Raw genomic sequence first — 22,912 nt, 5'->3', positions numbered from 1 at the left:
TATTTATTTATAAATTTATATATTTATATGAAGAATATAATACAAAATGTTTGTAATCTATTATAATTATACCATCAATACTAGACTTTTTGCTCTTAAAACTTCCATGTAAAAATTAAACAGAAGACAATTAAGTAAATGTAAACACAAATATAGGTGCAGAATTACATGTTGCCAGGACACAAGAAAATGTGCCCATGCCTTGCTTTCCTGGTTCAACATGAGGTTTGTCATATCTGTCCATATTGTCGGATGCAGTTTACCCATTTCTTTTAAGTAAGTGCTATATTCTATTGCATCAACACACAAAATTATCTTCCACCTGGGAGAGGCATTTGGGTGCTTTTTTTTAGCTTTGGACAATAAATTGTACCCCACTCCCCATTATATTTATTTGTTTTCTGAAAGCACATCCAACTATGCTGAAACCTAATTCCTGGCTCTGCACTCAGAGGTCATGCCTAGCAGACTCTGGAGACCATATGCCATGCTAAGGCTTGAACCCAGTCCTTCCACAGATAAGGCAACCACCCAAAAATGCATTATAGCTGCCACATTTTTCTAAAACTGAGGATTTGGAAGGATCTTGGTTTCACGCCAGGTCCTGGTGGGAATGCTCCTGGCTCTGTGCTCTGGGCTTGCTCCCAGTGATATTTGGAGGACCCAATGTGGTACTGGGAATCAAATCCAAGTATTCCACACCTTAAACATGTGTGCAAGCTTTGGAGCTTTTTCTTAGCTCCTCTTAAGGCTTATTTTTTTCTACTTTCCTTTATTTTAAGACTGAAGTGTAAAGAATAAGGAATACATAAAACACACAAAGTACACCAATTCCTGGGAAAGGAAGCTGGCCAGGTGGCAGGTGAAGTTTTCAGGATAGTCAAAAGCCAAAGACTTTCAATGGTGTAGTGGTCAGCCCTCAAACTATGGTCCCTGGGCCACATATTGTATTTGTTCCCGTTTTGTTTCTTCACTTCAAAATAAGGTATATGCAATGTGCATAGGAATTTGTTCATAGTTTTTGCTTTTACTATAGTCTAGCCCTCCAATGGTCTGAAGGACAGTGAACTGGCCCCCTGTTTAAAAAGTTTAAGAACCACTGGTAAGGGGCTGATGCTTCAAAGCTACACAGGACAGACAGCGGTTCAAATCCCGGCATCCCCTATGATACCCCGAGCTAGCCAGGGGCAATTTCTGAGCACAGGGTCAGAAGTAGCCCCTAAGCACTGCTGTGTGACCCAAAAATCAAAAAAAAAAAGTGAGTTAACATTAAGATAATAAAATTATAGATCCAGTTTTCTGTAGAACACTATTATAATGTGATTAAAAAAACACACTGAATACACTATTTTAACTGTGTACTCTGAAAGTGTGGATTTTATGGCATGTAAATTATGTCTCAAAAAAAAAAAAAAAACAAAAACAAAAAGCCCAACCTTACAAATATCCTCAAGAATTTTCAATAGGAGAGACCTTATAAGAACAATCTTATTGCTGTAGGAGCCTTTTACATTTTTTGGAAGGGGTATTTCCTTGAGTGGAAGGGCTTTTTATACATGTCATTTCAAGAAAAAAGAATTACTATGGACATATTCAGATTTTATAGCTAAAAATTTGTCACAGTTAAAAGGCCAAGTAGAATGAAAAAATATTCATCTTCGTTTTCAAGATTATAATGATGTGCTTTTGTTAAAGCAAGAACTATTGTGATCGGGGCCGGGCGGTGGCGCTGGAGGTAAGGTGCCTGCCTTACCTGCGCTAGCCTAGGAGACGGACCGCGGTTCGATCCCCCGGCGTCCCATATGGTCCCCCAAGCCAGGAGCGACTTCTGAGCGCATATAGCCAGGAGTAACCCCTGAGCGTCACCGGGTGTGGCCCAAAAACCCAAAAAAAAAAAAAAAAGAACTATTGTGACCAATCTAAAGCCAGGTGCAAATATCTACTATCTTTACTATTTCTAGCTTTTTACATCTGACCCCCCCCACTAACCCCCCCCAAATACCCAATCCCTAGATCCAGCAGAGAAGCTGGGCCCAATGTTAAATGAATACTAGCAGACCCTGAGGAGACTCCATCCATCCAAGAATGGGTTCAGACACAGGGAAGACCTGGACCAAAGGCTCAACACTGCATTCTGGCAGAAAGAAAAGTGTGGCGTGCAGGGGAACAGGGGGGAAAGGAGAAGAGTGCACAGGCTGGAAAAAGCAGCCAAGTGAAGTGTAAAGTGGTGAGGCAGAGGCAGAGGGCAGGTTCTTTTATGGATGCTACCACAAGCCCTCAACAGGCTGAGTCAGCATGGAAAGCATGAATACAGCTGCTTAGCCAGCCCCAAAGGGAAGGGACACTTTCCACTGAAAGATACTGCCAGTGAGTGGAGATGGAGCTCAACTTCACAAGGACAGAGCTCACAGCCTCAGAACTTCAACTACTTAGCAGCTCCAGCTGGAGATTTGTACGAATTTCACAAACACAAATAAAAATTGAGCAATAGAAAAAACAGCCAATGCTCTAAGAAGCTCCCTGGGCACTGAGTCTTTATCCCTGCAGTGTATTTTTTGTTTGGTTAGGCTTTTGGGAAATTATTCTCAATTGAAGTGGACCAAAGTTAAATCTGGATCAAAATAATAATTCGCCATTTTGAAATTCCTGACAAGACAACAAACTGGCATTTTAAAGGTCCACATTGGAAGCAGGTCTTCTATTAGTTGGGTTTATCTCCTAGTTAGGCTGTGAAAGGATAATTTCTCTCAATTTTTGGCACATAATTGGTCATAGTATTCAAATACAAAGCCATCCGATGTATGGCAGTTCTTAATATAGAATCTCAAGACCAGGGTGGTAGCACAGCATCAGGGCATTTGCCTTTCATACGGCCAACCCAGGATGGATCCAGGTTTGATCCCTTGCATTCCATATGGTCCTGTAACTCTGCCAAAGCGATTTCTGAGTATAGAGCTAGGCATGACCCCTGAGCACCAGCGGTGTGGCCCAAAACCAAACAACCAAAAAAAAAAAATACAATCTCTCTCTCAGATTTCAGTTCACATAAAATATCTCTCATTCTGTTTCAGACACTGTCATTCACTAAGCCTTTGAAGTAGGAGGAATACCAGAAATATATAATGCTATTAAACTACTAGTGCATAATCTCTATGCCTTGATTTTTTTCAGACCCAAGGTTCATTCATATCCTTTTATAAAAAGTTTCACTTAATAGTTTCCCCTCATTTTCTTGCAAAAAAAATAGGCACGAAATCTGCGTTGATCGTACAGTAAAACATTATAAAGAACTTAAAGTTTGCAATGAATACATCAATAAAACATTGTCATCATAGGGCTGGAGTAATAGTTCAGCAGTAGGCGTTTGCCTTGCACACAACCAACACAGGGTGGACGGTGGTTTGAATCCCCGCAACCCATATGGTCCCAGAGCCTGCAAGGGTGATTTCTGAGCACACCAGGTGTGACCAAACACCCCTCCCCCCAAAAATAATGTCATCTTCACAAGTTCAAGGTGTCATCTTTACAAGCTCAACAATTCCAAAGCACTACCAGGTGTTCCCAAACAAAATAAACACAAAAGCAGAAGTGCCACCTTATAATCCTCAGTGCCAAACACTAGAAAATTTCAAGGCCATCTTGCGATGTGATGTGTTCAGTGGTGTTTACAGGGAACCCAGGGACCCTGCCTGCTTCTCTGGAGTCCTGGTGAGTGGACGTGGAGTCACAAAGCAAACACACCCACACCTGTGCCAGGTCTCTTTCTCTGCAGGCCACAGACAACCACTGCCACGATGGTGGCAGTAAAGGTACCCTGGCCCTATGTCAGCACTAAGTGTCACTGCCGGGTAGGCTTTCTGGGGCTGCTGACTGGTCTGTACCCAGGTTCTTGACCAGAGCATCCCTGTGCCTGCAGAGACAGCCAGGGCTCAGGCTAGCAGGGGGAGCTCTCGGCAGGCTTCACAGGAGTGGCTGCCCCAAGCCCACCCCACAGTTTCCCTGGCCCCACTTACTCCTCGTTGAGCGCACAGCGGCGGTTGGTGAGGGCGCCATTCCGGGACAGCGTGCTGGTGAGCTCCGTGTACAGGCTGTCAGCCAGTGGCCGCGGGATCCCTTCCCACAGCAGGAGGAGCACGACGATCACGGCCGCCTTGCACGAGTGTCCCGCCCGCTCCCGCACCAGGCAGAGCAGCTTCTCTTCCTTGGAGCTTCTGCGGATCACCTGCGCAGGTCACCGGCCGGCCCACACCCACCCGCCCCACGAACAGAGTCACTGCCAGCGGATGCGACTGGGATTCACCCCAGCGCCTGCCAGTGAACTGGAGGAGGAATCGGGCTGCGTTCCCCTCCTTCCTCCACCTTAGTTTTTCATCCATTGGGAACCGGGTTCGTAATACAGCTACCGGTTTCTCGTGGACATTTTGAAACCAGTGTCCGACACGACACAGTGGATTAACTGAGCTGCAGTGGCGGGGAACATAAAGGGAAGGGCCTTCAGACTGCAGGTGCTCCAACTCTGGAGTTTCTACATGATTAATAAAAGCCACCTGCGCCTCATCAAAATGAAAAATAATGCATCTGACTCAGAGGGAACACGGGCCATAACAACACTCCCACCCACCACCACCCCTGGCCTGGGACCTGGGTAAGGTGGGTTGGTCTCTGGGCTGGACGGAAAGACCCCAAAGCCAGGCTGAAGGTAGCGGGCCTGCTAGTCACACTCACCCATTTGGCCACAGGACATCCCTGAGAGCTTTTGCCTTCTTTACCAGTATAGACAACCTTTTCAATCCTAATAGCTTTTCCCTTCTGACCAAACCTTAAAGAAATTCATAGAAACACACACATATACAATTAGCAAGCAAGTCCAAAACACCCAATCCTAAGCTTAAATCTTTCTTTTGTTTGTTTGTTTTTGTTTTGGGGTCACACCCAGCAGCACTCAGGGGTTATTACTGGCCCTGCGTTCAGAAATTGCTCCTGGTAGGCACGGGGGACCATATGGGATGCCAAGATTTGAACGAACCACCGTCCATCCTGGATCAGCTGTGTGCAAGGCAAACACCCTACCGCTATACTATCTCTCTGGCCCCCTGAACTAAAAATTTAAGGTAAGTTTATCCTACAACCACCGTCTGAGAAATGGTTTATCTTCTTTAAAAAATAGGTATAAGTTCAAGTAAACTTGATCTTTAAACCTTATTTTTTTATGACCCAAGTATACTGGCAATGGGAATGAACCACATTGGATTGTATGTGGGGTAAAAATAAAGGGAAAGCTTAGTTTATGCATTGTCAAGTATGAGCATTTTTAAATTTGTGGTAACTCAGATCTTCGAAGAAACACTGTTTGATGTTTGGCCTTAACCATTTATTTTAAAAACTTAGGGATACCATCACAGAATTTGTCAAAGAAACCTTTCTGCTTGTGCTGCCAAAGCTGGAGACTCCAGCCATTTTTAAAACATAGTGCTAATGTTTAAAATTGAGTTTGACGTTTCTTTAAGATGAGGCACAAACTGCTAATAACATCTTAAAAAGCAGTGCTTCACTCTTCAGCATCTGCGAGTTGATGTGAGAGGGGATTGCCCAGCAGTGGGCACATTGCCCACTGCTCGGGACATGGCAAAACCAGAAGAGCATCCGTGTGGGCACTGCCTCTAGCCAGGCCCAGCGTGCTGGCCCAAGTAGTACAGGCTGACAGACCTGGAACAGATCGTGAGAACTGGCAGCTATCTCCATCGCATCCCTCCAGTCTGTGCCCATAGGGTCCACCCACCTTGGCCTTCACCCCTCATCGTGGTAGCGGGGCCCTTGCTCCTGCCCTTCTTACCCCCTTGCTAACCATCACCAGTGGGCAGGCGGGGCAGGGAACCTGCCTGCAAGCTGGCTGGCTCTCGTCCCTGCCTGGGTTTGTGGAGTCTGTTATTCATGGGCAGCCCGTGCCAGCCCAGAGACCATTAGTCCTGTCAGATCTGTCATTCTAGTGAATGGCGCCATGTGCGGTATTGCCAAGCATGGGAAAGCGAGGCCAGCTAATCGACACTCAGTTTACAAACGTTTGCCGCTGGCCCGTGAGGCAGGAGTCTGACATGGACAAGGACCGACGTCGATCTGCCCTGTGCCTTGGGTTAATTACCTTTCTTCCATGATTTCTCTAATAGCTGCCACATTAGGACCTGCTCCTAGATGGGTATAAAAAGGACCTTCATCTTTTTCATTAATTTGCTCTGTTGAGATAATAGAAGATTATTATTTTAGACCTCAATTCTACTAAATAGAAAGGCGACATCCACAAAGCTCATCCCCCAACTGCTCAGGCAGGGCCCTCAGTCCGAATTGAGTTTCCAAATGAATTTTCAAATGAGTCAACTGATGGATGAACAGCCTGGTCTATGAAAAATGTGCCAGGATAAGGGTATATGCATGCTGGGTGCAGGGTAGAATAGAGCGCATTCGGATTGGAAATAAGAATTGATCTGATCTTTCAAAGAAGAGGAGCTAACACGGAATCAGGATATATTATATGTAATATCGAACAGAATAAAATGTATTTTAACTGAAAAACGGATTTTGACACACACTAACTTGAAGCCTGCCTGCTGCCCGCCTGCCACTGGGATGTTTATCCATCTCCTGCAAACTCTCAGCCTGGGGACTGGTTAGTTTCTGATGTGACTCCCATTTAATTGCTCAAGTCCCATGGTAAAAGTGCAAGAGAGATCCCTGAGATGGAGCAGGCCAGACGCGTAGTTGGCAAAGTGGGACGGGGTCAGGCTAGGAGAGTAAAGGGCAGGGACTTCGACTTACCATGCGGTGCACAACCAGCTCCATCTGGACCAAAGGGAGTGGAATGGGGGATGAGGGGAGGGGACCCAGCACGGTGGGCATGAAGGTGTGTGGGTATCAGAAGGGGACAAACAAGGGCTGGCAGGGCCATTAATTGTGGTATCTTAGCATGTTGGTCCCAGTGCCGTTCTCCTATACCCAAGTGTTACTCCACGACTCAAACCTATTCTGCCCACCTCTAGGCTGCCTACTTGCCTCCTGCCCTCCCAACAGATCAGATCCGCCGCTGAGCTACCCAGTGAAAGATTCAGGAAAGAAAGCATTGTATTTACTATCAGGGAAATGAGAGAGAAGGAAAAAATGGGATCAAAACGATTCCAATTGGACCTCAGCACTTGGGTCAATAAGGCCAGCATCAGAAGAATTCAGCATTGACACTGGAATCCTCCAAACCACTAGCACTGATGATCAGTCTCCCTATTTTTTTTTTCCTTTTGGGCCACACCTGGTGAGGCTCGGAGGTTACTCCTGGCTATGTGCTCAGAAATCACTCCTGGCTCAGGGGGCAATACGGGACGCCAGGGGATCCTACTGCGGTCCATCCTAGGTTAGCGTGTGTAAGGCAAATGCCCTACTGCCTGCGCACCACTCCAGCCCGTCTCCCTACTCTTATCTAACCAAGCTTGTAAACTCAAACTTCAACTAAATCCCCCTGAAAGCTTCTTTAGATGAGTTTGCATCTTATACAGAGGTATTTTTCCTGTCTGGCTATCCCAAGATTCATTCTCAAACACACAGCCCTTTGACTCTCGGTAAAGAAACAAGAGTGTACAATTATCTAACTTTTTCTAAGAACAAAAACCTGAGCCTACGTGAAATTCTCTCTTGTAATTTAAAGGCAAAACAGTGTAAGCTTCAGAAATTTTTATGGACTCAAACAAACTGGTGCCAGTCTTAAGCTCCAAAAAGAGAGAATAAAAGAAAAGGCCCAGGTCCAAAGACAAAATGTGCTAACTCTGAGTAAAAACCGCATGCCAGGGATGGTTCTGGCTCTTACCTACACATCTGCACGATGGAAAATCATACTGAGTCTTGAGGGTTGTGTCCAAAAAATTTTTTACAGGTGCATCTATCAATTTGGAAGGTGCCTCTAGAAAGGAGTTGAGGACTGAGCCTGCCATGCGTTTGGTGGGGGTTCTTTCTGGCTGGTGCTCAGCCCCGATTTGTGCAGAGGCGGAGACGGCGGGTTCTACTTTGACCGGCTTCTGTGACTTCATCACAAGAGTCTTTGGGTCGAAGGGTGCCTGGGCCTGAAACTGCTTGAGCTGCTGCTCCATGGTGGCCAGGATGCTCTGCTGCTGCCCGCGCTCACAGCTCGTGAGGCACACCTCCTGCTTGGCTGGCTTCTTCCACATCTTTTCTGGAGGTGCAGACGTAGGGCACATGCAGGCCTGGGGCATGGTGCCAGGTTCTACCTTAATCGATCGTGACATCTGTGGCTGGCCAGGCTCAGGGTGGCACTGCTGGGCCAGCTGCTGCTCTTGCTTCTGCAGGAGGTGCCACCGGAGAGCAGCATGTTTCTGGAGGTCCTTGTGGGGCTGGGGATGTGGGTGGCCCTCACTGGGCTGGGGCCCTGGGAAAGCCCGGTTCTGCGACACGTACCTTGGTGGCACGTGAGTGGTGGGCTGCTGAACAGGTGCATCCAAGCTCCTGCTCTGACAGCCCTGAAGCATGGCGGAAGAGGGCAGCCTCTGCTCCCGCTCATGAAAGCGCCTCTGAAGAGCGTCTGTCTGTGGGGTCACATTATTCGGAAAATATTGTGCATGGTGCAAGTGTGGGGCCTTGTTTCCTTTGAAAACCTCAGCATTTATGCTCTGTCCCTTTTCTTCAGGGAACGGACGCACACTGTTGGAACAAGAAACTGGCTCCAAGCAGACATTTGATTTCATGGGACCCGAGGGGAGGTTTCTAGTCATCGCTGGCTGTGCTTGCTCCAGACCTGTCTGAGGATGAGACGCCTTGCAGCCACTCGATTTGGAATAGGAAACGTCACCCGGGAAACTCGCTTCCACTTTCCTCTGGCCCAAGAGCTTTCGCTGATCTGCGCGGTCTGAGGGATACAGGAGGGTGACGGGCATTTGTTCGCTATTCTGTCTCAGTGATTTCTGCTGCTGCTGGTTCTGAGAGAGAGCATTCTGGCTGGGAGTTGGCTGTGTCGCCTGCACATGGGGCGGCTTGTGCTGGGGAAGATGAGAGTGTGCCACTGGCTCAGCCTCTGAGGTCTGTGGGGCAGCCAAGGCTGGGGGCTTCTCACTGGGTGGGTCTGGTCTCTGCTGGAAAGGGAACCTGGGGGTGCATGGTGACTGTGCGTGCACTTGGGGTGAAGGGTCTGCTCTGGGGAAGTACATCTGGGTGGGGGTCCTATGAACCAGGTGGTGTTGTGGGGTCCTTGCACCTGCGGAGAACCCTGGACCGGCCTTCATGGGGCCCCCCTGGGCCCTTCCCTCCTGGAGCCCACCCAGCCTGCTCGCGCTCCCTGGATACTGAAGACCTTGCCGCAGGACTGCCCCTGTCCACTGGGGCCGGGCCTCTGTCGGGTGGGAGCGAGGGGCAGCGAGGTCGATCCAACCCGGCCTCAGATAGGGTTGCACTGGACGGGCGTGCGCAGGGCCTCCTTCCACATCTCCATCCTTGCGGGGCTCTTGCCTGGCATGCCTTGTCGGTGCCTGGCAGTGGGCCAGGGGCTGAGACTGGAGATGCTCCACTGGGAGCCTGGTTTGCTCAGGGTACAAGGCGATGGGCATTGCCCCTGGGGCCTGGCTGGGCTGGTGGTTGTCATTACTCAGGGGCTTTTTGGGGAACCCCTGAGCAGTGGCAGGCATGTGTGGAGCTGGAAGGGGCCCCTGGTGCTGGGTCTTTGTGTTCCCTGCATGCGGAGTGCGAAGGATCTGGCCGGGGTGGTGTCGGGGTTCTCCCAGCATGCCCTCACTCACAGGCGTGGGGCGCGCTGTTGGTGGTTCACTGGTGGCCGGGATGGAATTGGGAGGCAACACTGAGTCCTGCTGGCAGGAAGCACCATTCGTTTCATTTTGCTTGGAATCTCTCTGGGCATTGCTCCCAGGTCCTGGGGCAGGATCCTTACCAGGTACCAGTTCAGGGGAACTGAGAAGGGCGCTGCTCTCAGCTGGCAGCTGTTCTGTTTTCTCCAGGGAACCTACACTGGGCCTGGTGGTGGGATTTGGGGCACCAACAACAGGCACAGCCAGGGCTGGCTCGGGGGGCAGACCTAGGTGAGGGGCCTGCCCTGAGGTATGCAGTGGGTGAGAGGGCTCATGGGAAGGCAGGGCCTGGGTCGGGGTTCTCAGCACCGCATTGGAAACACAGTCTGGAAGTGCACCAGGCATACTCCCTACCGGGGCGGCAGGAGCCATAGCACCATTGGGCATTAGCACCGCCTTGGTCGGAAGCGACACAAGGTCTTCATCTCGGCCCACCGCACCATTGCCCTCCTGCTGGGGCAGGATCGGCAGCTTGGGGGTGCCTGAGACTCTGTAGTTGGGAGTGGGAAGGGCAGGGAGAGTATCAGCTGCTCTGTCCTGGGCTGCAAAGCTCCGGGGTTCCCTTGTCTCGCTGGAAGCAGAGCCAGGTGGGTGCTCCCTGCTGTTGCCAGGGGTCCTGTCCTGGCTTTCCCCGAAGCTTGCACTTTCTCCATTTGCCCTTTGGTCTAGTCTGGACTTCTTCGTCTGATGGAATCCAGAGAGCGAAGGTTCGCTCACAGTGCGTTTGATCCCTCCGTTCTGCAAACATAGGGTATGGCCTCCATCTGCTGGCAGCAAGTCGGGGCTCACATGGGCCCCCTTCATCAGGGGAGCCCCAAGGAAGCCTCTCAGCTGCCACTTGGTGTCCCCATTGACTTCTGCATACGAACTCTTGGGGGCTCCATTCTGGATCTTCCTTGTCAGAGGTTCCTCCTGGCAGACTGGAGGGGACAGAGTCAGGAAGGGTTTCAGTCTGTTCGCCTCCTCATGCTCCCTTCTGTCCTCTTCCATCTGGCTTGCTTCGGGGCCATCCACAAGGCTGCCCTCTGACTGGGATCTAAGGAACAGGAGAAGAAAACTGTAAGTGCCTTCAGAGAGTTGGTGCTCATCAGAAGAGGGGACCCTGCTGTCACAGGACAGGATTGCTAGGCTTTGTGACAACTATGCAGAGCAGTAGAGAAGGACTAACCAGCTTCCTGGATGCTTGTGGTCATGGAGGGCCGGGAGGACAAACTGCTGCTGGGGGAAGTTCGTGGGAAGTTTGGACTGTCCATACAAAGCCTTACACACTTGGACCCTGGCCAGCAGCCCACACGTCAGACTCTGCCAGAGCAAGCATTCCAGAGGATGAGCCAGGCAGACATGAGGAATCGATAAAAACCTGAACGAAGGAGATCTACACCCTCCTGAGCATGACCTTAAGTGTCCTTCCGGTGTTATTCTATTTCCCCTCCTCCTTCTCCCTCTCAGTCAGCTCAAATATCCCCACACCAGAGGCAGCAGGTCTCTGTGCGGCTGCTGGGCCTGCCCCAGGCACCTTCCTAACACCAGTACTGGTCCAGGAACTACTCCTTGGTAACTCTTAAAACCTGCCTCAGATGTCATCTCCCCCTGGATTCCTACTTTGAATTTTTCTAGGAAAATCACCCCCATTTCTATGCTCTACATCTTGTTTATGAGCTCTTACTGAGTATATCATGCTCCATTATCACTTCACTCTGACTAGAAGAAAAGCCCTTAAGAATCACGTATTCTGGGAAGGGACAGGGTGGGAGTAGAAGGCCACAGCACAGCTGTAAAGCACTTGCTTTGCATGTGTTAGATCCCAGGCATCGCAAACAAAAGGTTAATTCAGTCATGCACTTTGGATATCGTACACACCCTCTCACACAAACATATGTACATGCGATATAAATGTTCACTAGCTATCTAGATATAAACACACTCATTCATGGATTCACACACACACTTGAAAATCCAAAATGCAGAAGGGAAGGAAGAAAGACCAGACAATGTGCATGACCCTTATAGTGCCTGCTCAGAATATTTTCTCACAGTTTTTCTTCTATTTATTTTAAGGATATAAGCAGGAAAAAGAGGGGGAAATGTGGGCTATTTTTTCCACAAGCTATTAAAAACCCTTTATTAAAATAGCCATAGTGGGGCCAGAGAGACAGCATGGAGGTAAGGCACTTGCCTTTCATGCAGAAGGTCATTGGTTCAAATCCCGGCATCCCATATGGTGCCCTGTGCCTGCCAGGAGCGATTTCTGAGTGTGGAGCCAGGAGTAACCCCTAAGTACTGCCGGGTGTGACCCAAAAACAAAAAAACAAAAACAAAACAAAATAGCCATAGTCTTAAACCAAGACAAATGGAACAGAAGAAATGAGAGCTACTCTGGATAAGTCCACTGAGCTACTATCAGGATTTGTAGATAACAGGATTGCGCGCTAGTCTACAGTCCAGTACTGAGACCTAGTTTGAGTGGCCAGGAAAAGGGCTGAAGGGGCAAGTCACCAGGCTAGGTGCAAAAATGGAAACTGTTAAGAATAAGCTTAAAAAGTTGTTTGGGGATGTCTTGGACTTGACAAATTAGTTTGCTCATTCAATGCATTCTCAAAACAACATGGCTGAAATTCACACAGTAAAAAAATGGAAAAGTCAAGAATAATATGAAAACATGTAATGGAGTTTGGGCAGGGCAGTTATCAAATAAAAAGATGCTAACAGGGGCCAGAGAGATGGCATGGAGGTAGGGTGTTTGACTTGCATGCAGAAAGACTGTGGTTCAAATCCTGGCATCCCATATGGTACCCCAAGCCTGCCAGGAGTGATTTCTGAGCATAGAGTTAGGAGTAACCCCTAAGCACTGTCGGGTGTGACCCAAAAACCAAAAACAAAAAAAAAAAAAAAAAGAAAAAAAGATGCTAACAATCCACAATAGCTAGAGTACTTAAACCACCTAATGTACTTGTATATCAACAGAAAAGGGTTTAGTTTGAACAATGAATGGAATAAACAGCATAGTCAGGAACGAATAGATACAAACACACATTCTAGAAATTAACAATGGAAGCTGGAGAAATTTCTGGGAAAAATGTTCCAAATTTGATCTATCTTTTATATCAAACTGAAAAGATAAGTGAATATTTTAAAATGAAGAGTGAGATCCCTAAAATTTAATGGTCTTGGGTCAAGAGCAACAGTATATAAGTTCAGGGTCTGGGAGAAGCTCAGAGCACCACGGAGTGTGGCCCAACATTGTTGCCCCCCAAGTAATCTAGCAAATATTTTTATATGTTAATATAATGTAGATATACTCTTTAGCCACATTAAAAGGGCCGGAGAGATAGCACAATGGAAGGGCATTTGCCTTGCATGCAGAAGGATGGTGGTTCAAATCCCGGCATCCCATATGGTCCCCCGAGCCTGCCAGGGGTGATTTGAGCATAGAGCCAGGAGTAGACCCTGAGAGCTGCCGGGTATTACCCAAACCCCCCCCCCCAAAAAAAAGGCTAAACATTTCTTTTTGTTTTGTTTTGTTTTTGTTTTTGTTTTGTTTTTCGGGCCACACCGTTTGATGCTCAGGGGTTACTCCTGGCTAAGTGCTCAGAAATTGCCCCTGGCTTGGGGGGACCATATGAGACGCAGAGGGATTGAACCACTGTCCTTCCTTGGCTAGCGCTTGCAAGGCAGACACCTTACCAGATATGCTAGAGCACCACCTCGCTGGCCCCAGGTTCCTGTTCCTTTTATTTCTGTGATCAGTCCTGCAGGGCATTTCCTGGAGAAAGGGAAGGCTCGCTGGCATTTCTATTTTTAAATGTAAATATTTCTTTCTAAGTATTTCTAAGTGGATATGACAGATGCTGCAAAAAAATAACAAGGAGGGGGGAGGGTCAGAGGATAGCACAGTGAGTTAAGGCAGTTGCCTTGCACTTGGCCTACCCTAGTTCTATCCCCGGTATCTTATATGGGCTCTTCAATACCACCAGGTGATTTCTATGTGCAGAATTAGGAGTAACCCCTAAGTACTTCCGATTGTGGTCCAAAAACAAAAACAAAAAAGAAGGGGAAGCTAGAGAATAAGAAGGGATACCTTCAGTATATGTATGAACCGATTACTAACTAAGATACTTTTGATTGAACAAATCATACAGTGGAGATGAGATTAGACTGGACCTGATGGAGTCTGCACCTGAGATCTGTCTTTCGAAACCACTTCTAAAAGTAAAAGTAGAAGAGAATCAGTGGAGTGAGGTCAATGAGCACTTGTGCTACTATACTACTACTACTTCCAAACAGAGTCGAGAAGCACCACCAGACATCAGGTGTGGAGCCGCTGAATTGTGACTGCTCCAAACGACCTCATTTCTCAGACCTTGTTATGGACAGAGCAAGAGCCTACAGGACTCACTTTAAAGACTTTGTTGTAGTTGGCTACACTTGCAAACAGTGCAGCTGAGCACCAAGCAAGAGACTTTAACAAGCACATTAGTGCCTGCAGCCTGCCCCCTAAATCAGACTTCCCTGGTTCTGTCCTTCCATAAAATGCTTTTCCAGAGAATCCATGGATGTCAGTTCTCTGCTTCTAAGATGCAGATCAACATTTTCTACCCACTAGAAAGCATTTGTTACAAGCATTTGTTGTGTAACAACAATTTGTGTAACAAGCATTTGTTACACAATGAAACTATATTATTTTTGGATCCTTGCCATGTGCATTTCAGTCCAGTGCCATACAGACTCAGCTGCCCAGAAGAGCCTGTGGAAGTCACTGCAATGAAGGTTAGCAGTCCCCACCCAGAGAGGAGCAGCCAGGAGCCTGGCCATTCTGCAGCCCCATATTAATAAACACCAGCAAAACACGTAAAAAAAAAAAAAATACTACACTACAAGTGTGACAATGGCAAACAATGAAGGCCTCCACCATGCATTGAGAATGAAAATGGCAGCTTTGGTGACCCGAAAAGTGCCAACCACCTATAAGCTTCAACCACCTATAAGCTTCTCAGATAAGGAGTTTAAAGAAATATGGTGGACTCAAACAAAGTGGAACGGACCACAAATAAGACTCAAAAGGATATGGAAATAGAAATGAGAAAAACTCCAAACTGAGGGCCTGGAGAGATAGCACAGTGGCGTTTGCCTTGCAAGCAGCCGATCCAGGACCAAAGGTGGTTGGTTCAAATCCCGGTGTCCCATATGGTCCCCCGAGCCTGCCAGGAGCTATTTCTGAGCACCGCCCGGTGTGGCCCAAAAACAAAACAAAACAAACAAACAAAAAAAAACAACAACAAAAAAAAAAACCCAAACAAAAAAAACTCCAAACTGAAATAACAAGACTGAAAGATTTGGTAGGCAAAATAAAAACCTCACTGGAAAGCCTCTCTAACAGAGTAGCAGTGGCTCAGGATAGAATCAGTGAGTTGGGGGGCCGGTGAGGTGGCACTAGAGGTAAGGTGTCTGCCTTGCAAGCGCTAGCCAAGGAAGGACCTCGGTTCGATCCCCTGGCGTCCCATATGGTCCCTCCAAGCCAGGGGCAATTTCTGAGTGCTTAGCCAGGAGTAACCCCTGAGCATCAAACGGGTGTGCCCCCTCCCAAAAAAAAGAATCAGGGAGTTGGAAGATGAGATGCATAACAATTCCACACAACAAAAGAGATTGAACCAGAGTAAAACAGATGATTAAACAATGGGGAAAATGTTCAAAGTATGTGAGCAAATGAAAACAGAAGTCTGTGATAAAGTCAACAGAAACAACATAAGAATCATTGGAGTCCCAGACACCCATGATAAAACTATTTTTGATACATTACATGAAACATCAAGTTGATTCCTTTTATTTCTTTATACTTCTTTTAATTAGAGTGTTGATTAATTTAAAATTATGTAGTATACAGTAAAATCTACTGAATGGAGTAATCATTAATAAACTCTAGTAAAATAATCTTAGTAAAGGCAGAGTGATAGTACAGCAGGTAGGGTACGGTTTGCCTAGGCTGAGCCCAGTCCCAAGCTCAATTTCAACATACCAGAAGCTGTGGAGTGGCCCCTGAGCATCAGAATGGATAGTTGGGACAGAATCCACAACTGTTGGCGGTGGCTCCTTTAAGAAAAGAAATAGAAACTGTGCTGGGTCTCTGAAGCTCAGCAGACCTCTCTCAACAGTCTTCTCTGCCAGCTTGGCCTAAGACTTGATCCTGTATGGCTACATCCCCTGAGGGCTTCCCTTCCTTGGAGGTGAGTCAACCTGCCCACAAAGGGTAGAGCCAGCTGAACTGTGCAGGGTCTCTGAAGTTCAGCAGGGAAAAAAATGGACATTAAAAAAACAACCCCGGGCCAGAGAGGTAACATGGAGGTAGGGCGGTTGCCTTTCATGCAGAAGGTCATTGGTTCAAATTCCGGAACCCCATATGGTCCCCCGTGCCTGCCAGGAGTAACCCCTGAGCACTGTCAAAAAGAAAAGAAAAGAAAAGAAAAGAAAAGAAAAGAAAAGAAAAGAAAAGAAAAGAAAAGAAAAGAAAAGAAAAGAAAAGAAAAGAAAAGAAAAGGGGAGGGGAGGGCGGAGGAGAGGATAGGAGGGGAGAGGAGAGGAGAGGAGAGGAGAGGGGAGGGGAGGGGAGAGAAGGGGAGGGGAGAGAAGGGGAGGGGAGGGGAGAGGAGGGGAGGGGAGGAGAGGAGAGGAGAGGAGAAAAGAAAAGAAAGAAAGAAAGAGAAAGAAGGAAAGAAAAGAAAGAAGGAAGAAAGAACAAAAAGAAGAAAGAAAGAAAGAAAGAAAGAAAGAAAGAAAGAAAGAAAGAAAGAAAGAAAGAAAGAAAGAAAGAAAGAAAGAAAGAAAGAAAGAAAGAAAGAAAGAAAGAAAGAAAGAAAGAAGAAAGAGAAAACAACCCCATTCACATTAGTGCCACACAAACTCAAATATCTTGGAGTCAACTTGAATAAAGATGTGAAGGACCTATACAAAGAAAACTATAAAACCCTGCCTGCTCCACTGAAATGGAAACACAAACCTTACTCATGGATTGGCAGGATTAACATAGTTAAAATGGCAATACTCCCCAAAGCATTATACAGATTTAATGTGATCCCTCTAAAGATACCCAGGGCATTCTTCAAAGAAGTGGATCAAACTCTTCTGAAATTCATTTGGAACACCCTTGAATAGCTAAAGCAGTCCTTGGGAAAAGGAATATGGAGGCATTACTTTCCCCAATCTTAAACTGTACTACAGAGCAATAGTTATCGAAACAGCAATGGTATTGGAATAAAGACAGACCATCAGATCAATGGAATAGGCTTGAGTACTCAGAGAATGTTCCCCAGACATACAATCATCTAGTTTTTGATAAAGGAGCAAGAAATCCTAAATGGAGCCAGGAAAGCCTCTTCAACAAGTGGTGTTGGCACAACTGGATAGTCACCTTTAAAAAACGAACTCAGGGGGCCGGAGATATAGAACAGCGGTAAGCAAATCTGCCTTAGACACAGATGGACAGTGGTTTGAATCCCGGCATCCCATATGGTCCTCGGAGCCTGCCAAGATTTCTGAGCATAGAGACAGGAGTGACCCCTGAGCACTGCCCTGTGTCCCAAAACACCAAAAAAAAAAAAAAAAAAAAAAAAAGGCGAACTCAGCTAACACCATGCACCCATGCACAAAGGTCAAATCCAAATGGATTAAAGACCTGATATCAGACCTGAAACTATAAGGTATATAGTAAAACACAGAGGTAAAACACTCCATGACACTAAGACTAAAGGCATCCTTAAGGAGGAAACAGCACTCTCCAAACAAGTGAAAGCAGAGATTAACAGATGGGAATATATTAAGCTGAGAAGCTTTTGCACCTCAAAGGAAATAGTGCCCAGGATACAAGAGCCACTCACTGAATGGGAGAAACTATTCACCCAATACCCATCAGATAAGGGGCTAATATCCAAATATACAAGGCACTGACAGATCTTTACAAGGAAAAAACATCAAATCCCATCAAAAAATGGGGAGAAGAAATGAACAGACACTTCCTCAAAGAAGAAATACAAATGGCCAAAAGACACATGAAAAATTGCTCCACATCACTAACATCAGGGAGATGCAAATCAAAACAACTATGAGTTACCATTTCATGCCACAGAGATTGGCACACATCACGAAGAATGAGAATAAGCAGTGCTGGCAGAAATGTGAAGAGAAAGGAACTCTTATTCACTGCTGGTGGGAATGCTATATGGAGATTTCTCCAAAAACTGGAAAATTGAGCTCCTATATGATCCAGTTATACAACTCCTAGGGAATATACCCTAGGAACACAAAAATAGAACACAAAAATTTCTTTTCACACTTATATTCATTGCAGTGCTATTTACAATAGCCAGACTCTGCCCCTCAACAGATACACAGTGGATTATTATGCAGCTGTCAGGACAGATGAAGTCATTAAATTTTCCTATACATAGATGTACATGGAATCTATTATGCTGAGTGAAATAAGTCAGAGGGAGAGAGATAGACACAGAGTAGTCTCCCTCATCTATGGGTTTTAAGAAAAATAAAAAAAATTTTTACAATAATTCCCAGAGACAAAAAGAGAGGAGGGCTGGAAGGTCCAGCTCACAACATGAAGCTCACCAAAAAGAGTGACGAGTACAGCTAGAGAAATAACTACAATCAGACTATCATAACAATGTGAATGAATGAGGGAAGTAGAAAACCTGTCTCGAGTGCAGATGGGGGTGGTGTAGGAAGAAGGGAGATTTGGGACAGTGGTGATGGGAATGTTGCACTGGTGAAGGGGTGTGTTCTCTACATGACTGAAACCCAACCACAATTGTGTTTGTAATCAAGATGTTTAAATAAAGATATTAATTTTAAAAAGAAAAGAAATAGCAGGGGCTGGAGCAATAGCATAGTGGGGGGTGTTTTACCTTGCACTTGCTGACCTGAGATGGACCTGGGTTCGATTCCCAGCATCCCATAACCCCTGAGCACCACGGGTGTGACCCAACCCCTTGCCCCCCCCAAAAGAAGAAATAAAAAAAAATAGCAGGGTTGGAGTGTTAGCAGTGGTGGTACAACATTTGCCTTGCATGTGACCAACCCAGAACAAACCCTGGTTTGATTCCTAGCATCCCATATGCTAAGCTAACATAAACCATAACATAAACCTTAGTGTGTGCTAATCTAGGTTGAACTGCGGTTCAATCCCCGAGTGTCCCATATGGTCCCTCAAGCCAGGGGCGATTTCTGAGCGCATAGCCAGGGGTAACCCCTTCGTATCACCAGGTGTGTCACTCTCCTCCCAACAAAAGAGATAACAAGTTTTCATACAATCAGTAAATCCAAAAGTACATTATAATGTACTTTTCAAGAAAAAAATTGTTTCTGGACCATACCGGGCAATACTTAGGGCCAGGTTCTGGTAGTACTCAGGTAATCAATCATACAGGATGCCAGAGATCAAACCCAGGTGAGCCACATGCAAGGCAGATACCCTACCCACTAAACTCTCTCTAGGCCCTGAAGGTCATGACCATTTTAATAAGAAAAAGAGTGACAGTGTGTGATAAAGAGGCTTTTCACATCCAGACATATCAGCATCTAAGAAAAGGACTGTGCCTCTCCTTAACAGAGGGCAACGCAGAAGACCCAAGGCTGGACTCGAAAATAGTTGTTCGAAGCTGGAGACTGGTCCAGAAGTGCTTCCTGCACAGAACTAACCTAAAAGAAGTCCATTTGATCAGTTCAAATCTGGACAAAAATTAATCATTCCACTACTGGTCTGTCATTAAGATTTACCATCTTACTGCTGGGTCATTGGGGGCTTGCTCCAAATATGGGGGCTTTTCTCAGCACCCTTCCCCATATATACTTCTGGATGGTGTGTGTGAAGGTATAGAACCAGAACCTCACTATGCAAGCACGCAACACACACAAACTAACCCCGAGAACTATTTTTCTGTAGACTGAGACAGAGTGTCACACCGGCCAAGCACTTAAATCATCCTCAAGCCCCTAAGAAAACCAGAGCTCAACATGGCTCCAGATTCACCAGCTGCCTCAGACCCCATAGAGGGGCCGGAGAGCCAGCATAGAGGTAGTGCATTTGCCTTGCATGAAGGACTGTGGTTCGAATCCCAGCATCCCATATGGTCCCCCGAGCCTGCCTGGAGCAATTTATGAGTGTACAGCTAGGAGTAACTCCTGAGCACTGCCGGGTGTGACCCAAAAACCAAAAATATAAAAATAAATAAATGAATAAATAAATAAAAGACAGACCCCAGAGAACCAAGGAATATCCCTGTCGATGCGAGCCATGCATAGTAGCCATAACTCCTACCAAGCCTGACTTCAGCCCTTCTGGGCTGAGGAAGAGGAAAACACCTTGCTTGACAAAGTGATGCCAGGTCTAAGCAGATGTGAAGATGTGTGGCCTCACCCAGACCACCACATCATTTAACCACCATCAGTGAGGCATGACCCTCACCTACACCACCACACAGCCCTGGCAAAGCATTACAACATGCACATCAACCCACACATCATGGAAGTGGCTGGCCCTCACCCACACCACCATACCATTTGGGTCAGTCAGCAATGACAGATATTTGGGGCTCAGGTTTCACACTTGCCATCTTGGACCTGAATAGTAAAATGGGGAAGACATTTGCCTTGAACACAGATGACCTGAGTTCTGTCCCTAGCATTAAAGAACATATAGTTCCCTGAGCACTGCCAGAAGTGATCCCTGAACACAAAACCAAAAGTATGCCCTGAATACAGCTTGGTATGTGCTCCCCCCCCCCCCGCCCCCCAAAAAAAGCTCACTGATTTGGGTGTCCTTTCTAATGACTAGACTCAAACCGAGGAAGACATGCCAGGAATTCACCTGCTTGGACCCTGTATGATCTGTGGCTGTTAAGGTAGGAGCTACTGGCCATCCTGAAATTTCTGTGAGATTTCTGTGCTTGTGCAGGCAACAAATTAGATAGCTTTAATGTTTAGTGGCCTGAGAGATAAAATGGGGGTCAAGGCACTTGCTGGCACATAGACATGAAGTGCCCTAAGCCCTGCCCTTAAAAGGAGTGGATCCCACTCACAGCTGACAGTCTGTAATTTGGCTGTGGCAGATTACAAGGACCATGGTGAGTTAACGAAATCCCAATTGACAAGAAGTCAGCATTTGTGCTTTCCCCCTATGGAAACAATTCTGCATTTTTCTAGAGCCTCAGATGCTAATGCAGCAAATGGGGTCATTCTACCTGCCAAAGTGCCTTCAATTCTGGGTAAAATGTAATGGCCAAATGATAGCAAGGCAATTCAACACAAGTGAAAACATGCAACATTCGAGTATAGCCATCCACTTTCATCTGATGCCCCAGAACCATTTCTCATGGGTGAGGCATGTAAGTCAAGGCTGTGGCCACTTTGTGAATGAAGCAGATGTCAGAAGGATGTTGGCAGCCACTACGCAAACCAGCTAGCATTTGGTTTTCAGGGACCAAAACAGGCCTTCACCATCTTCCTCTGCTCTGTGTTGGTGCTGCTTCTGCCTCCCTCACGATAACTCATTATGAATTCCAGTCACACGGGCAGCATCTGTGAAACAATTACTGCATCTAGGCCTGACTCTGCAGTCTAATCCATCATAATTATGACAGGCTTCTGTGAAGATGCTATGGTGCATGACTTAAAAATAGCACATTAGTGTGCAAATGGATCAGGATCTCATTCCACCCATTTGCATTTAGGGCTGTAATTTAGCTCAACACCATTTGACTCTTTGGAATCGCTCGAGAATGGGGGCTGTCCCTCGCACTACATACAGTGGAGCTGCCTGCTGCTCAGTTTGTTGAGAGGGGCTTTTTCGGCTTTGCTTTTGGTTGTTCACTTATTGATGTTCTTAGGGTTTGTTTTTTACTGCTCAAGGACAAAAAAAAGTACAACATTTACATCTCATATCAGCTTTTTTTCAAGGAGACACCAGGTCAATTTATAGATCTGTATGGCTGCCATACTCTAAGGCAGGATTATTTTTCCCCTATTAAAAAAAAAAAATCTTTGAAGGTCGGAGAGATAGCATGGAGGTAGGGCATTTGCCTTGCACGCAGAAGGACGGTGGTTCAAATCCCATGTGGTCCTGCCAGGAGAGATTTCTGAGCGTAGAGCCAGGAGTAACCCCTGAGCGCTGCCGGGTGTGACCCAAAAACCAAAAACCAAAAAAAAAAAAAAAAAAATCTTTGAGGGGCTGGAACAATAGCACAGCAAGGAGGGCACTTGTCTTGCCTGTGGCCAGCCCGAGTTCAATCCTTAGCAACCTATAGGGTCAAAGTGCAAAGTCCTGAGCACCACTAAGTATGGGGTAAAAACAAACATAAACATTAAAAAAAAAAAAAAACCTTTTGAGTTTCATACTGTAAACCCAAAAAATGTGGATTAAATACTTTCCTATCATGAGTTCTGGTTATTGAAATATGCAAGTGATTAGAAGCCAATGACCAACAGGGCTTCATCTCCTGAACTTTGATGTGTTCACATCACTGGGGCAATAAATATTATCCCAAACCACCACAGTTTCTTCCTTCTGCCAGCCAATTTGAACAGGATAACAGTGGTCCCAGTACTGTCTTTGGAGCTTCCCATGGGAAGGCAGCTCGGAAATCCTCTGGGGTAGCAAATGTGAAAGTCTAAGCTGCTGCACCATCCATTCTGACCTCTGGTTTGACTTTTGTTTTCCTGCACACAAAGAAAGCAGAAATGGTGTATGTGTGTGTGGGGGGGGGGGTTTGAGGGGGACAAGGGCTGAGGAGGAGCTCAGCCTGCCACCTCCACTCCAGTCCTGCCATCCTGGAAGATGAGGCACAGAGCAGGCCAGGCTGGTGGTTGCCCTTGAATCATCCCCATCAGGGCCACAGGGACTGAAGATGGAGGTTGAGGGGGACTATTCAGATTTTAGCACCTGGGGAAGATTGAGTAACAGCTTCACCCATCAGGAGGGTAACTAGCCAGGAAAGGAAGGAAGAGAAAGGAGGTGAGAGAGACCTCTGTCATCTCTCTGTTCCACATAATGACATGTATGGATCACT

General features: G+C 46.5%; 1 protein-coding gene across 1 annotated transcript in view; it reads right to left on the bottom strand.

Moving 5' to 3' along the window:
• The window catches only part of TET2 (tet methylcytosine dioxygenase 2), a 70,268-nt gene that overhangs the window by 8,477 nt on the left and 38,879 nt on the right, over positions 1-22,912 (bottom strand). The window contains exons 3-6 of the mRNA XM_049786539.1: positions 7,847-10,884; positions 6,140-6,230; positions 4,726-4,819; positions 4,014-4,222 (exon numbers count right to left, since the gene is read on the bottom strand). Of these exons, the coding sequence (XP_049642496.1) occupies positions 4,014-4,222; positions 4,726-4,819; positions 6,140-6,230; positions 7,847-10,838 (3,386 nt within the window). The 5' untranslated portion in view covers positions 10,839-10,884. The remainder of the gene's footprint in view (positions 1-4,013; positions 4,223-4,725; positions 4,820-6,139; positions 6,231-7,846; positions 10,885-22,912) is intronic.

Source organism: Suncus etruscus, chromosome 14, assembly GCF_024139225.1.
Source record: "Suncus etruscus isolate mSunEtr1 chromosome 14, mSunEtr1.pri.cur, whole genome shotgun sequence".
NCBI lineage: Eukaryota > Metazoa > Chordata > Mammalia > Eulipotyphla > Soricidae > Suncus > Suncus etruscus.
This window is presented reverse-complemented; position numbering and strand designations above follow the sequence as displayed.